General features: G+C 40.3%; 1 protein-coding gene across 1 annotated transcript; it reads right to left on the bottom strand.

The window, feature by feature from the left end:
* Positions 1-9171: 9171 nt before the first annotated feature.
* On the bottom strand, positions 9172-10041 carry LOC127104453 (uncharacterized). The gene is made up of 2 exons (XM_051041633.1): positions 9817-10041; positions 9172-9699 (listed from the first exon to the last, which is right to left on the bottom strand). Exons 1-2 carry the CDS (start codon positions 10039-10041, stop codon positions 9172-9174), a joined length of 753 nt encoding a protein of 250 aa, XP_050897590.1.
* Between the last annotated feature and the right edge of the window lie 6170 nt (positions 10042-16211).

Genomic DNA, 16211 nt, shown 5'->3' with positions numbered 1-16211 from the left:
TCATGGATAACAGTATGGTTTCAGAAACCTCAAACCATGTGGCATACACTCAAAAATTAAACGGTTAAACATTCAAGGCATTGTTTATACATTCATATACATATTAAACCCATGGGCAAAAACATAATGAAATTCATCCATCATACCTCAAACATTAAGAGTATTCAACTTCAAAGCAAAAAGGTAATGGGAATAAGGGCAAACCTGATTGGAGAGCTTGATTGAAATTGAGTTGCACCCGTGAGGTTTACAAAACAATCTTTAGGGTTTATGTGAGGCAGAGGTGATTCTGTGCAGTTGAGTTCCCTTCAGGGTTTAGAGGCTGCTCTGAACTCTGTTAGCTCTTCTCTCACTATCTTTTTTCTCAGGGTTTTGTTCCAAGGAAACCTCAGAGTGATTTTGCTTCTCCTCCTTTTTCTCAAGTGAAGCCTTGGTATTTATAGACTGAATTTCATGGTTTTGTGGGCTCAAATGAGAGAGACCCAAGTCCAAATTTTTTTTATTATATTTTATTTATTTTTTATTATTATTTTTATTTATTTATTTTTTTTGTAATTTTTTTTTTTTTTTCGTTTTTTTTTTTTCGGATCTAATTCTGATTGACATGATGAAATGCTAAATGAATGCATGAATGAGGAGGGCAAATTTTGGGGTGTTACAGGTGGTTCTTAACCGAGACTCCATGCTCGTGACTTACAACAAACCCTTGATTTGCGGTTGATCCGTTCTTGTATTTCTTCAATATCAATGGAACTTTGGTATTGATAAGGTGTAAACCATAATCCACCAAAATGGATGATTGATATTGACGATGACTTGAGCCATCCCGTGACCTTTGTGTGGTGTGACTTGCTTGATCCTTGAGTGTGATTGTTGCATCCATGCATTCATGCATTCACTCACATTCATATCATCAACAATAAAGATTTTCAAGGAACTTAAGAGGTCTATTTACAAATTTTCAAACATGGATAAGCAAAGAAGGAATACGAAGAAGTACAGTTTTAGACAACCTGAGTTAAGGAGTTTGGCATCTTATGTATTAGAGCCCTTGGAGTTCAAAGCTCGGTATGGGAAGCTCCTGTCTATTCTTTCTACCAAGGTGGATGAAGGTCTGATGAGTGTGTTGGTGCAGTTCTACGATCCTTTGTATCGGTGCTTCACTTTTCCGAATTTCTAGCTTTTGCCTACACTTGAGGAGTATGCCTATCATGTGGGTATACCTATTCTGGATCAGTTGCCATTCAGTGGTTTAGAGAAGATTCCATCTTCTCAAGAGATTGCTGACATGCTTCATATGGATGTATCTGACATTGATGCTCATATGACTACCAAGGGTGGAATTCAAGGTCTCCCATCTGATTTTCTTATTGCCAAAGCTACTTTGTTTGGGAAGGCCATGAGTAAGGAAGCCTTTGAAGCATTATTTGTACTCCTCATCTATGGGCTAGTGTTATTTCCCAACATCGACAATTTTGTGGATGTGAACGCTATTAGGATTTTCTTTTCTCTTAATCCCGTTCCGAATCTGTTGGGTGATACTTATTTCTCTTTGCATATGAGGAATGCGAAGGGTGGTGGTTCCATTGTGTGTTGTCTGCCTCTGTTGTACAAGTGGTTTATTTCGCATTTGCCTCAGACGCTTGCCTTTAAGGAGAACAAGGGATGTCTACGGTGGTCTACGAGACTTATGTCTCTCACTAATGATGACATCTTTTGGTATAATCGTGTTTATGATGACGTCTAGATTATTGACTCTTGTGGTGTATTCTCCAATGTACCTCTTCTTGGTACTTGTGGTGGAATCAACTACAACCCTATTTTGGCCCTCCGTCAGCTTGGGTTCCCCTTAAAGGATAAACCTAACAACATTTTGTTGGAAGGTGTGTTCTTTCAAGAGGGTAAAGATCCCCAGAACATGAAGGGTAGAATGGTCCGCGCCTGGCGCAAGGTTCATAAGAAGGGAAGGAAAGAGTTGGGTCCATAGAACACCAGGTTGCTCATATAGAACCTGCTTTTTGAGAAGTTCATCATCAACAACAACAACAACATCGTCAACAACAGCAGGCCTACCAGTCTCGCAATAATAATAATACCAGCACCAGCAACTACGAGCGGAAGAGGGTAACTTTTGACCCGAATCCGATGACATACGCTGAGCTTTATCCTTCTTTGATCGATAGAAAGCTGATAACTCCACGAGATCCTCCTACTGTACCAACCAATCCTCAATGGTGGTACAAGCCCGAGCTTTATTGTGTATATCATTCTGGTGCTCCGGGACATGACGTGGAGAAATGTTACCCGTTGAAGACCAAGGTGCAAGACCTTGTGAGAAGTGGTATATTGTTTTTTGAGGATGTCGGTCCTAATGCTAAGAAGAACCCATTGCCCGAGCATGGGAAAGCTGCTATTAACATGGTCCAGGGATGCCCTGGCAAATATAAAGTCCTTTATGTAAATGACATAAGGCAATCTTTAGTCGAGATGCATAAGCTGTTGTGTGAACACAGCCATTACGAGCATTACTATGATAGGTGCCAGGTGTGCACTATCAACGAGAGAGGTTGTCGTCAAGTTAGAAAGGATATCCAAAAGATGATTGATCAGGGGATGATTGAAATAATTCAGAATCGTAATGAGGACGAAGTCGATCTTATTATCCCGGTGTTTAAACTTCCTGAGCCTGTTGTCGTCAAGTATGATGGCAGCAAGAAGAAGGTGTCACCAGCTCTTGTGATCAAGTCAGCGGGTCCTGTCCCGTATTCATCAGACAAAGATGTCCCCTATCGATATAACGTAGTTATGTTAGAAGATGGGAAGGAGGTGTCGTTTCCCTCAACTTCTGTAGTGAGCATCTGAGATGTTAGTGGTGTGACCCGTAATGGTCGTGTTTTCTCGGCGCAGCCGAAACCCCATGAAGATGTCACGAGAAGAACTGTTGTTAATCATGCCGGTCCCGTGGGGACTTCTTCTTCAAACAATCCTATTCTTGTTGTTGACCCTGTTGCGGTCAAGAATAATAACACTCCTATCCTAGTTGGCCAGTCTGGCATTTTGAGGGAGGATAGTGATGAGATGCTGAGGTCACCAAAAGGAGTGAATACAACATTGTTGATCAACTGCTACAAACTCCATCAAAGATATATGTCTTATCTTTGTTGATGAATTCTGAGCCACACTGCGAAGATTTGCAGAGGGTGTTGAACGTGGCATACGTGGATCACGATGTCACAATAAAACAGTTTGATAACATTGTTGAAAATATAACTGCTTGCAACAACTTGAGCTTCTGTGATGCTGATCTTCCCGAGGAGGGTAAGGACCACAATTTGGCCTTACACATTTCAATGAACTGTAAGGATGATGCCTTGTACAATGTGTTGGTAGACACAGTATCATCACTTAATGTGCTGCCAAAATCCACTCTGGATAAACTCTCATATTAGGGGCCTCCCATGAGGCAGAGTGGAGTGGGCGTTAAAGCGTTTGATGGATCGCGGAAAACTGTGATCGGTGAATTAGAACTCCTGATCAGGATTGGAACTAATGATTTTCAGATCACTTTCAAAAGGTTAGGGATATTCATCCTTCTTATAGTTGTTTGCTTGGCCGACCATGGATTCACGAGGCAGGCGCCGTGACATCCACCCTACACCAAAAGTAGAAGTTTGTGAAAAACAAGAGGTTGGTGGTGATAGGGGGAGAGAAGGATCTTTTGGTCAGTCATTTATCTTCCTTCTCCTATATTGATACTGAGGATGAGGTTGGGACTCTGTTCCAAGCCTTATCTATTGCTGAGCCTTCGAGGAAAGGACTTTCTTCATTTGTCTCCTATAATGATGCCATGTTTGCCATTGAGCATGGTGCAACTACTGGTTTGGGGAAAATGATAAAGTTGGAAGATAACAAATCCCGAGCTGGCATAGGGTATTCTTCTGGTGTTTCCAATGAGCGCGGGTTGTTCCAGAGTGGAGGTTTCATCCACACTGTTGAAGATCAGGAGGTTGCTGCCATATTTGAAGATGATGAAGAGGAAGACCTTGGCAAATTTGTCATACCTGGCGGGATCTGCAATAATTGGGTCGTTGTTGATGTTCCAACAGTTATCCATAAGTCAACGTAATGTGTTCATTTTGTTTAAAAACCCTTCTCCCATGCCAAAAGGAGAAATGAAGACATTGTTGGCACGATTTGATTAATACAATGATATTCATTCAATAATCGCATGTTAAATGTTTGTTTTCCAAATTATTTTTCACTTTTTGCTTTTTGCATGAAATTGTTGATCATCGTAAAACCCTAAAAAGAGAATAAAATCAATCTTTTCATCTGCATAATAATTTGCCTTGTTTGAATTCTGAAATCTCTTTTATACTCAAAATCATTATGCAGGTTAATCAAACCCATTGAACATAATGATCCAACACCATCTCCCAACTTTGAGTTCCCTGTATTTGAGGCTGAAGAAGATGATGTTGAAGAGATTCCTGATGAAATTATCCATCTGCTAGAGCACGAGGAGAAGATCATTCAGCCGCATCTTGAGAATCTGGAAACAGTCAATTTGGGGTCTGAAGACTGCATTCGTAAAGTGAAGATTGGGGAACTCCTTGAAGAGTCTGTTAAGAAGTGGTTGATTGAGTTGCTAGGAGAGTATGTCGAAGTCTTTGCCTGGTCATATGAAGACATGCCTGGTCTAGATACCGATATCGTGCAACATTTCTTGTCGTTGAAGCCTGAGTGTGTACCTGTAAAGCAGAAGCTCAGAAGAACTCATCCTGATATGGAAATGAAGATTAAAGAAGAAGTTCTGAAGCAAATTGATGTGGGGTTTCTGCTGACTTCTACATATCCTCAATGGGTGGCCAATATTGTGCCTGTGCCTAAGAAAGATGGAAAAGTCTGAATGTGTGTGGATTACCGTGACTTGAATAAAGCTAGTCTGAAAGATGATTTTCCTCTACCACACATTGATATGTTGGTAGATAATACAACTAAATTCAATGTCTTTTCATTTATGGACGGATTTTCCGGTTATAATCAGATCAAAATGGCACCCGAGGATATGGAGAAGACAACATTCATCACACCTTGGGGAACATTCTGTTATCGAGTGATTGCCTTCGGTTTAAAGAACGTCGGAGCCACGTATCAACGAGCTATGACTACCTTGTTTCATGATATGATGCACAAGGAGATTGAGGTGTATGTCGATGATATGATTGTGAAGTCGAAAAAGGAAGTTGAAAACATAGAACACTTATTTTTAATGCAGTTTAATTTTCTAACTTTATTCATTTGCCATTATTCATACCATTCAAATTGTTTATGTTAATGTCATTTCACTTTGTCCACTTGGACCATATTTTGTGATATATTTTGTTTGTGTATATTGTGTTTGTGTGTGTGGTCTTTGACCATTAATGTACATAATAAGAACAAAAACCCTAAAAAATATCTTGTGTTGACTGTTGGTTTGATCTGAGACAATTGGACTTAGAATTTAGGCAACACTCCCTATGCAAAGGACATGGTCAATGCCAACTTTCATGTAACCAAGTGCTTGAAATTTGAAACTCCTTCTGATACATCATGGAAGATCCATTTGAGTTCATTTGCAACATGATCATGGTGAAGCTGTTATATTGAACCTGTGATTTGTGCCATCTTGAAATTTATCTGCTACATGGGCAAATTTGAAGAATATCATGGAGTTATCAAGCTTGGATGTGGCTATCTTTATTTGATGCCTTGCTCTTCGAGTTGATATTTTGTGCATTGTTTGTTGCTTGTTTCTAAAGTCCAAGGGAAATTCGGGTTTCTATATGACATTCTTTTCTATTGGATTGCAGCCCATTGGTCATATCTTTTCAACTCTCAACTTTTAAATTTGTGCTTAGGATTAGTCTTTTCATCTCCTCCCTACTTCTTTAATTTCAAAATATCTCCCTCCTTTTAAAATCTTCTTTGCTTGTGTTTGTTGATTTCTAAACTTTGACCATTTTTGCAAACTAGAAACTTTGACCTTATGCCATTGCATTTTCAAACTCATTTTCTTAATCAAGGTTGTAAATGAACTTAACTATACTTGACTTAAAATTTCAAAAGCCAAAAAGAACTAACACTCATTCAACCCTTTTTTAGGCCTTTGGGCCTTTCAAAACATAATATTTTGTTAAAAGCAATGCATTCATTTGAAATTAATATCACGAACTATGATGTTTTGATCCCTCATTTTTATGTTGGTACGTAGGCACAAGTTCGAAGGTCTTGTCAAACACAAAAATATAATTATTGAATTCTTTTCTCATCCCTCCATTTTATTTGTTTGCAAACATCATTTATACAAAAACACATATGCGCACAAAAAAGGGATCCCTAGGAGTACCTAGGACACTTTGGGTGCTAAAACCTTCCCTCTGTGTAACCAACCCCCTTACCTGTAATCTCTAGCATTTTATTAGTTTTGATTTGAAAACTTCTTATTCTTGGGTTTTGATCGTACTTTTCCCTTTTCCCTTGGAAACAATAAAAGTGCGGTGGTGACTCTTGTTTAATTGATGTCTAGCTTATCCATAGCTTGATGATCATGAATTTACCGCTACAAAAGGATTCTGGAATCACCCGCTTTGGAAAGATCATAATTCATAAATTTTGAGGCCTACAATGCTTTGTGCTCTAAGTCTAAAGGCAAATGATAAGCTTTTCCGTAAACTAACTGATATAGAGACATACCTATTGTATTTTTATATGTGGTTCTGTACACCCACAATGCATCATCCAACTTGGTTGCCCAATCCTTCCTGGAAGAGTTTACAGTATTTTCTAGTATTTGCTTGAGTTGCTTATTGGAAACTTCCACTTGGCCACTAGTCTGAGGATGGTGGAGAGTGGCAACTTTGTGTTTCACATTGTACTTCTTGAGTATGATTTCCATGAGACGGTTTACAAAATGTGTTTCTTCATCACTTATCAATTCCCTCGATACTCTAAACCTCGCAAAGATGTTAGCCCATAGAAATTTAACCACCACTTTAGCATCATTTGTGGGCAAGGCCACGACTTCTACCCATTTAAACACATAATCCACCACTACCCAAATATATTTTTTTCCAAATGAAGGTGGAAATGGTCCCATAAAATCTATGCCATACATCAAATAACTCTAAATCCAACATGGGTTTCTGAGGCATCTAATTTCTCTTTGAAATGTTACCCTTTCTCTAACATCTGTCACAATCCTAAACTATATAATGGGACTCCTTGAAAAGTGCAAGCCAGTACAACCTAGATTGGAGTACTTTTAATGTTGTAATATCCCCACTAAGATGTCCTCCATATTTTGAGTCATGACACGCTTTTAGAACGTCACGCTGTTCTTCCTCTGAAACACATCTTTTAATCGTCCCGTTTATCCCCTTCTTGTACAAGGATGGGTCATCCCACAAAATAATTTGCATAGTCTATGAACCATGGGATACCAGTAATAGCCAAGAGGCGTTCATCAACAAACTCATCCTTAATATGACGTTTCTCTTTCGTCTCTTCAATTGGGGACATCCGGGACAAGTGATCAAAAATAGTGTTTTCACACCCCTTTTTGTCCCAGATTTCTAGATCAAACTCCTGAAGAAGTAGTGTCCATATCAGAAGCCTTGGCTTTGATTCCTACTTAGTAAACAAATACTTCAAAGCAGCATGGTCAATATAAAAAATTACTTTAGATTCTAATAGGTACGACTTGAACTTGTAAAAAACATAAACCACTGCTAGTAACTCCTTATAGGTAGTTGCATAATTCATCTGAGCAGGATTTAAAACATGACTAGCATAATAAATCACATGTAATAACTTATCTCTTAGTTGTCCCAATATTGTCCCTATTGCAATGTCCTTGGAATCACACATGATTTTGAATGGTAGAGACCAATCACGGGCAATCACTACTGGTGCTGACACTAACTTACTCTTCAATGTTTCAAAAGCATCGGCACATTCTTTATCAAACACGAAAGACTTATATTTCACAAGCAAACTATTCAATGGTTTGGCTATTTTAGAGAAGTCTCTTATGAACCTACGGTGAAAAAACCTACATGTCCCAAAAAAACTTTTGATGCCCTTATCATTCAGGAGAGGTGGGAGATTTGATATTACCTCCATGTTTGCTTTGTCAAAATCTATTCCCTTATGGGAAATTGTGTGCCCTAAGACTATGCCTTCACGCACCATGAAATGACATTTCTCCCAATTGAGAATTAGGTTGGTTTGTTGGCATGTTTCTAAAACAAGAGACAAGTTAGTTAAACAGATATCAAAAGAAGAACCGAAAACATAAAATCATCCATGCACACTTCCATATATCCTTTTCAAGCATGTCAGCAGAAATGGATGTCATATACCTTTTAAATGTAGCGGGTGCATTGCACAACCCAAATGGCATCCTTATATAAGAAAAGATACCATATGAGCATGTGAACATTGTCTTCTCTTGATCTTCAGGAGCTACTGCAATCTGATTATATCCCGAATATCCATCAAGGAAACAATAGTAGTCATGACCAACTAACCTTTCCAACATTTGATCAATGAATGGTAGAGGAAAGTGGTCTTTTCTTTTTGCAATGTTCAACCTTCTATAATCTATGCACACTCTCCAACCCATAACAATTATTATGGGACTTAACTCATTTTTTTCATTCATGATGACGGTTGTTCCTCCCTTCTTTGGTACCACATGCATTGGACTCATCCATGAGCTATCGTATAGAGGGTAAATAAGACTTATATCCAACAACTTCAGAACTTCTTTGCGAACCACTTCTTTCATAGCGGGATTAAGTCTCGTCTGTGGTTGGACAACTGGCTTGTGATCATCCTTCATCAGTATCTTGTACATGTAAACTATCGGGCTAATACTTTTAAATCTTCGATTGACCATCCAATAACACTCTTGTGTTTTTTAAGTACTTGGATGAGTTTTTCCTCTTGGAAACTTTTGAGACTAGAATTTATTATAGCTGGGAACTTCTCTTCAGTGTCAATAAAAACATATTTGAGATTCTCTGATAGTTGTTTCAACTCCGTACCCTTCTTGAGTTCTTGCTTTTCTTATGAGGATTGTGGTGGTCTTAAATCTTCCCATTGACATGGTTTAGATTCAATCCACTAAGGTTGTGCTTCCATTATGCCTAGTACTTCAGGTTCTATCTCATCCTTCACTTCATCATTTTCAAAAATTGACTGGCTCAAGACCCATTCGAAAGGTAACTGTGGTTTCTTCATTGGACTTCCCTGAGCAATCACTTGATCTATTACCTCTATAGTATGGCTAGTACCAACATCATCTTTGTATTTCATAGTGTTTCGGACATCAATCTGCAATTCTTCATCATAGACTTTTAGAGTCATCGTACCTTCTTCTATGTTTATCATACATCTCCCCATCTCTAGAAATGGTCTGCCTAAAATGAGAGAAATCTCTTCATCTTCAGACATTTCAAGAATCACAAAGTATACCGGGAATACAAATTTGTCTATCTTCACCAGAACATCTATTACCACTCCATAAGGTCGCTTAAATGAGTGATCAACAAATTGTAATGTCATCCTAGTGTCTTGAACCGTGCTAATGCCCAATTTTTTGTAAATAGATAACGACATCAAATTGACACTAGCTCCCAAATCAATAAGGGCCTTTTTGAAAGTTCAATTTCCTATAGTGCAAGTAATAGTAACTGATCATTTATCCTTGTTCTTCACTAGTATGTTCATCCAATGCAAAATAGCACTACATGTTTCAGTTAAAAGAACATGCTCAGTGTTGGTGGGACGCTTCTTTGAGATGATGTCTTTCATGAATTTGGTGTATAAGGGAATTTTCTCCAAGGCCTCAGAGAACGGAATGTTAATCTCAAATTTCTTGAATATCTCCAAGAATTTCTCGAAAATTTTCTCATTCTTCTTCTTCTTTTTTGTTCTTTGAGGATATGGGAGTCTAATGGTTGGTTTAGGGTCTTTCTGCTTATCTTCCTCCATAACTGGTAATACAATAACCTCTTCTTATATTTTCTCATTATCTCTTACTTATAAATCCACTTCTAACAACTCATCCTCTTCCACCAGTTTATTATCAGAATTCTCAGCAGACTTACCACTTCTGGTCTCAACAACACTCACATTATTATGTTCTCTTAGATTTATCACAGTTCCACTAGGTAGTGTACCTGGTGCTTGGGAAACGACTAATTGTTGTGTTATTTGTCTCATTTGCACTTCAAGATTTTCTTATAGAAGCTTTGATGTTTCTATGATTATTTTTGGTCTCTTCTTGGATCTGAATATTATGAGCTGCCATCTTCTTAATGGCTATTTCCCAATCTGCTTTCTTGGGAGTGTAATACCCCAAAATTTACCCTTCATTTTCCCTGAAAAAAAAACAAACAAAAAAAAACAAACAAAAAAAAAAAAAAAAAAAAATTAATTAATTAATTAATTAATTAATTAATTAAATAAATAAAAAAAATAAATAAATAAAATATAACAAATTATTTAGGACTTGGGTCTCCCTCATTTGAGCCCACTACCCACGAAAATCAGTCTATAAATACTGAAGTTTCAGTAGAGGAAAACACACTTGGAGTTACACTAGCAGATTCACTGGAAAAAGATAGTGAGAGAAAGAAGACAGAACAAAGGGGGATTTTGAGGAGAAACAAAACACTCTGAGGTTTCCTTGGAACAAAACCCTGAGGAAAAAGATAGTGAGAGAAGACCTGACAGAGAACTCAGAGCAGCCTCCAAACCCTGAAGGGAACTCAACTTGTAAACCTCACGGGTGCAACTCAATTTCAATCAAGCTCTCCAATCAGGTTTGCCCTATATCCATCATCTTTATGCCTTTAATTTGAATGCTCTAAATGTATGAGGTATTATGGGTGAATTTGATACCTTTTTTGTGAGCCTTTGTGAATTTTGATGGAATTATTCATGTGGTTACATTTTGATTTAGGGGCAACTCTGGGTTACCCTATTTTGTTTCTCTAACATGTCTTTGCGTTGCCATGGCATTGTTTTCCCTGGATTTCATCCTGTTGCTCTAACCCTTTGTCGAGTTTTGTGAGGGCTCACATGGCTTTTGCAGAGACACTCGCGTGGTTTCCCATTTTATTTGTGGGATACCCCCCTGGAGTTTTATTCTGATTATTCGTGTTGACTGATTTCCTTTGACGGTCCAGCTGGAGAGATTTCAGGGTTTCTTGCTCCTTTAACTGTTATAGCCTCGGATCTTTATCCGTGTGGTAAATTTTTCCTTTTCTCGTACTTTATCGCTTTCTTAGCTGGAAGACCTCGATAGGAGGCAATGTTTGGGCCCCTTGGTGGCATTTTACTTTGAGATACATGTTTTGTGTTTTGTATTCATATCCCCACATGTAGCGCGGTTCCTTCGTCAAGGACTGCCTGTTTGCCCTCGAGCATCCCAAACCCTAAAACCCAAAGCAACACGTTTACTCCTTCTACTACAGGCGAGTAACTCTCCAAAGGTCGAGCATCCGGTAGATTGCGTAGTGACGTCGTTCGTCCAAAACCCAATCCATAACCCCGTAGTTAGCCGAACTACGGCTTGCTCTGATTCTCATTCCAGATGAGATACGTAGGCATAAGACGTGATGTCTTAGCGAGCACACATCCCCCCAACCCATAGGTCAGCCGAGCTACGAAGACTTTGATTCTCATATTCAGATGAGATACGTATGCAGTGGATGCAACATCCGCGCGAGTCATTTTCATTTAACCCTTTTTTGTTTTTTTTGGCAAACAGCACAAGATAAACCCACACCCTTTAGACAAGAACTACAAAAGTGGATCCCGTAGAGTACTACGGATGCGTAGGGGTGCTAATACCTCCCCTTCGCATAACCGACTCCCGAACCCAAGATTTGGTTGCGAGACCCCGTCTTGTCCTTTCCTTTTTCAGGTTTACTTCGAGCGTTTCCTTTCCCTCCCTTGGGATAAATAACACACGGTGGCGACTCTCCTGTCATTTTCTTTCGCCGGTTGTTTTTTCGCACACTGTATTTTTCAGGTTGCGACAGCTGGCGACTCTGCTGGGGACTTTAAGAAGTTGACCTCTTGCTGGTCCATCTTCCCTAAGCGAGTCCCTCCTAGCTTTTGTAGTTTGTTTGTTTATTGGGTGTTCATGCTTTTGTACAGTTATTTATTTACCTGCTTTACCTTATTACATTGTGTACATATCATTGTTGTATCTGTTGGCTGGCTATGGCTGCTTGGTGATCTTTGTGAGATGAGTTCTATACCCGAACTCGAGTGCACTTAAGATATGAGAATGGCATAGTCCTGTCAACTTGTGTGGAGTATTCCTTAGCGAGTTGACTTGCAAGCCCATTCACTTGGTGGAGGTCATGTTGAGATCAATAATGTCACATAAGTAAGTTGTGGTTAGACATTACTTGTTCCAATACAGACCTAAGAAGCCAAAACCTTAGTTTACCAAACCCATCTTGGCCTATTCGTAGGACGTAGTGCGAAAGTCGTTCAAGTGTAAGATTTGATACGATTGTTACGCGATACTACACTCATAAGAGTCTCTCTTGAGAATATTATTGGAATACGAGTAGTCGTTCCTCTGATAATATCCGAAAGATGGGATTATGACTATGGGAACCTTTTGTAGAACATATTTGGCAGGTTTAAACCTTAGTACACTCCTTTTGGGTGGTTCTTAACCTAAACTCCATGCTCGTGACTTGCGACAAACCCTTGATTCATGGTTGATCTGATCAGGTATCCTTAATATCAATGAAACTCGGGTATTGATAAGGTGTAAACCATAATCCGCCAAAATGGGTGGTTGATATTAAGGATAACATGATCCATCCCATGACCTTTGTTTGGTGTACTCTTAATTTCTCTCCAGACAGTGCAACCTGACAGATGTTCAAGCAGATACAGCAATCCTGATTGGCATGCCATTGCATTGCATTCACATCATCACATCATTTGCATTCATATCATTTAACACATGTTTATCCTTTTCAAGGAGGTTTAAATCTTCTTCTTGATTCTAGTCGGGGTTTTCTTCTTACACTGTTTATCAAATGTGAGACTGGAATCAAGAGGGTAGAATACTTTTGGAATTGATAAACATGTCATTGCATTTGCATAGTCATCCGCATGTCTTGCATAACAGGTACCGCCACAGTGTTCTCAGTTTGTTTGGTGTCCCACTAGCAGGATAGCTGACTCAGGCATTCACCGATACGGTACCCGAAGGAATCAACAGAGAGTAATGGAAAGCCTACAGGCAGAGCTCGCCGAGATGAAGATTCGCATGAATCAATTCATGGATTTGGTTCAAGGGGTGGCTCAAGGACAGCAGGAGCTTAGATTATTGGTGCAGAAGGATCCCCCTATTACTCAACCGGAGACGTTGGCTGATCCTCCAGCTGGAGAGGCTAATGGTCCCAATGGACCGGGGCCTATCCCAATCCTACATGTCACCTCCGGTCAACAACCCATTCAGGATGGTCAGGATGATCAGTTCCCCTTGCTTCAGGAAGACTTTGGCATGGACCCCATGTTTAGAAGATTGGAAGAAAGGTTGAAGGAAGTGGAAGGACAGAATCCTCTGGGAGTAGATGTTGCTGACTTGGGGCTGGTCCCAGGTGTGAGAGTGCCACCGAAATTCAAGGTCCCGATATTTGACAAATACAATGGCAGCTCTTGCCCCAAAACTCACGTGCAAGCCTATTTCCGTAAAATGGTTGCATACTCTGATGACGAGAAGCTACTTATGTACTTCTTCCAGGATAGCCTAGCTGGGGCATCCTTGGAATGGTATATGAGGCTGGACAGAGCCCACATCCGTTGCTGGAGGGATTTGGCAGAGGCTTTCGTGAAGCAGTATTAGTATAATGCAGACATGGCTCCGGACAGAACTCAACTTCAGAATCTGTCTCTTAAAAGCAATGAGTGCTTCAGGGAATACGCTCTACGCTGGAGGGATACAGCTTCCCGTGTTCAGCCTCCTATGTTGGAAAAGGAAATGGCCAACATGTTCATGAATACGCTGCCTGAACCTTACTTGGAGCGTCTGGTAGGTTGCAATGCTTCTAACTTTGCTGATGTGGTCTCTACTGGAGAAAGGGTGGAGAATTACCTAAAGACATACAAGATCCAGAGTGGAGGTGGATCCTCATCAGGGGTGAAGAAGCCGTTCATTCAGGGACAGAAGAGAAGAGAAGGGGATGCAAATGCCATATCTTCTTATCAGAACAGGGATAACCGGAGGAATAATTTTCAGAATTATCATCAGCAACCGTATGTTGCGGCTGTGTCCATTCCAGCTGCAGCACCACTACAACAACAACAATCACAACGTCAACCGGCTCAGTATCAACAGCAGCAACAACCGGGTAACAGACCCGCTTATCAACAGAGGCAAAGGATGATGGACCGGCGTTTCGACACCCTTCCAATGTCGTACGCCCAGTTGCTTTCTAGTCTTCAACAACTACAACTTGTGCAATTGCACACTCTGGCTCCTCCTGTTGGTAGACTTCCGGTGGGTTACGACGCCAACGCTAGGTGTAGCTTCCACTCTGGGGCACCTGGCCATGACATTGAGAACTGCAAAGCTTTTAAGCACGTAGTTCAGGACCTCATAGATTCAAAGGCCATCGACCTTGCACCAGCTCCGAATGTCGTCAACAATCCCATGCCCCAGCATGGTGGTGTGAACGTTAATTTGGTAGAGGGAGAAGCCAAGTCCATTAAGGATGTGTTGAAATTGAAGACTCCATTGTTGGATATCAAAGGATGCTTGCTGAAGGCCGAAGTTTTCCCCGGTTGTGGGAAGGATTGTTTGGATTGTGCTACTCAGGGCGGAGGTTGTTTGAAGCTACAGCAGGGTATCCAGGCCTTGCTCGACAAGGGTATCCTCCAGGTTGAAGATTTGTCTGTCCAAGAGTTTGTGGAAGGGGTTGAGGAAGAAGTGTTTGAAGATGCTACTGATGAATTCGCAGATGTTGTTCCTGTTAATTTTGTGATTCCCATCCAGGTCTCTGCGGTCAACGAGGAAGATGGGGATAGTGATTGTGACATCGACAACTGGGTGCGTCCGAGGATCCCGGGTGAAGTCATCAACAATTGGTCTTCTGAGGAGATTATCCAAGTCACTCTTCTTGAAGAGTAATTTTCTTTGTTTATTCATGCATATCCAAGTCTTACGTTCCGCCCAGGGCGTAATGACTCATTGTAGGGCGCGTCTATGTGACACTTGCATTTTTATCATAAATAAAGGACGTATTTTTGCATTCAAATATTTCGTTCCCTGTCTTTCTATTTTTGCAGTTTTTCAAAATAAAAAAATGGCAATGTTTTGTTTAGTTTTCACTTCTTGTTCACACTCATAAGCACATACCATCACTCATGCAGATGCACAACACCGGATCCTATTGATAACGGTTCTGCTATGGCTCGCTTCGACTTTGAAAATCCAATCTTTCAAGCTGAAGAAGAGGGTGATGAAGACTGTGAACTCCCTGAAGAATTTACCAGGTTATTAAAACAGGAAGAAAGGGTCATTCAACCGCATCAAGAGTCTGTTGAAGTGATTAATCTCGGCACCGAGGACGCCAAGAGAGAAATCAAGATAGGGGCTGCTTTAGAAGACAATGTGAAGAAAGGGTTGATTGAATTGCTGCAAGAATACGTTGACATCTTCGCCTGGTCTTATCAGGACATGCCCGGGCTGGACACAGACATCGTGGTACACCGCTTGCCTCTCAAATAAGGTTGTCCTCCGGTCAAGCAGAAACTCAGAAGAACAAGACCAGAGATGGCTGTCAAGATAAAGGAAGAAGTGCAAAAGCAGTTGGATGCAGGGTTTCTAGCAGTCACCAATTATCCGCCATGGGTTGCAAACATCGTCCCAGTACCTAAGAAGGATGGAAAGGTACGGATGTGTGTCGACTACCGAGATCTGAACAGAGCTAGCCCTAAAGATGATTTCCCATTACCTCACATCGACGTTTTGGTGGATAATACAGCTCAGTTCTCGGTATTCTCCTTCATGGATGGCTTTTCTGGCTATAACCAAATCAAGACGGCACCAGAAGACATGGAAAAGACAACTTTCATAACCCCATGGGGCACCTTCTGCTACAAGGTGATGTCGTTTGGTCTGA

This window comes from Lathyrus oleraceus, chromosome 7 (assembly GCF_024323335.1).
Source record: "Lathyrus oleraceus cultivar Zhongwan6 chromosome 7, CAAS_Psat_ZW6_1.0, whole genome shotgun sequence".
NCBI classification, from domain to species: Eukaryota; Viridiplantae; Streptophyta; class Magnoliopsida; order Fabales; family Fabaceae; genus Lathyrus; species Lathyrus oleraceus.
Note: the sequence above shows the minus strand (reverse complement) of the source record. Positions and strands in the feature narration are given on the sequence as shown.

Coding starts and splice junctions, on each gene's coding strand:
- LOC127104453 (XM_051041633.1), bottom strand. CDS start 10,041: ATGGAGGAAGATAAGCAGAAAGACCCTAAACCAACCATTAGACTCCCA. Junction 9,700..9,816: donor GTCCCACCAACACTGAGCAT/GTTCTTTTAACT, acceptor ACTTTCAAAAAG/GCCCTTATTGATTTGGGAGC.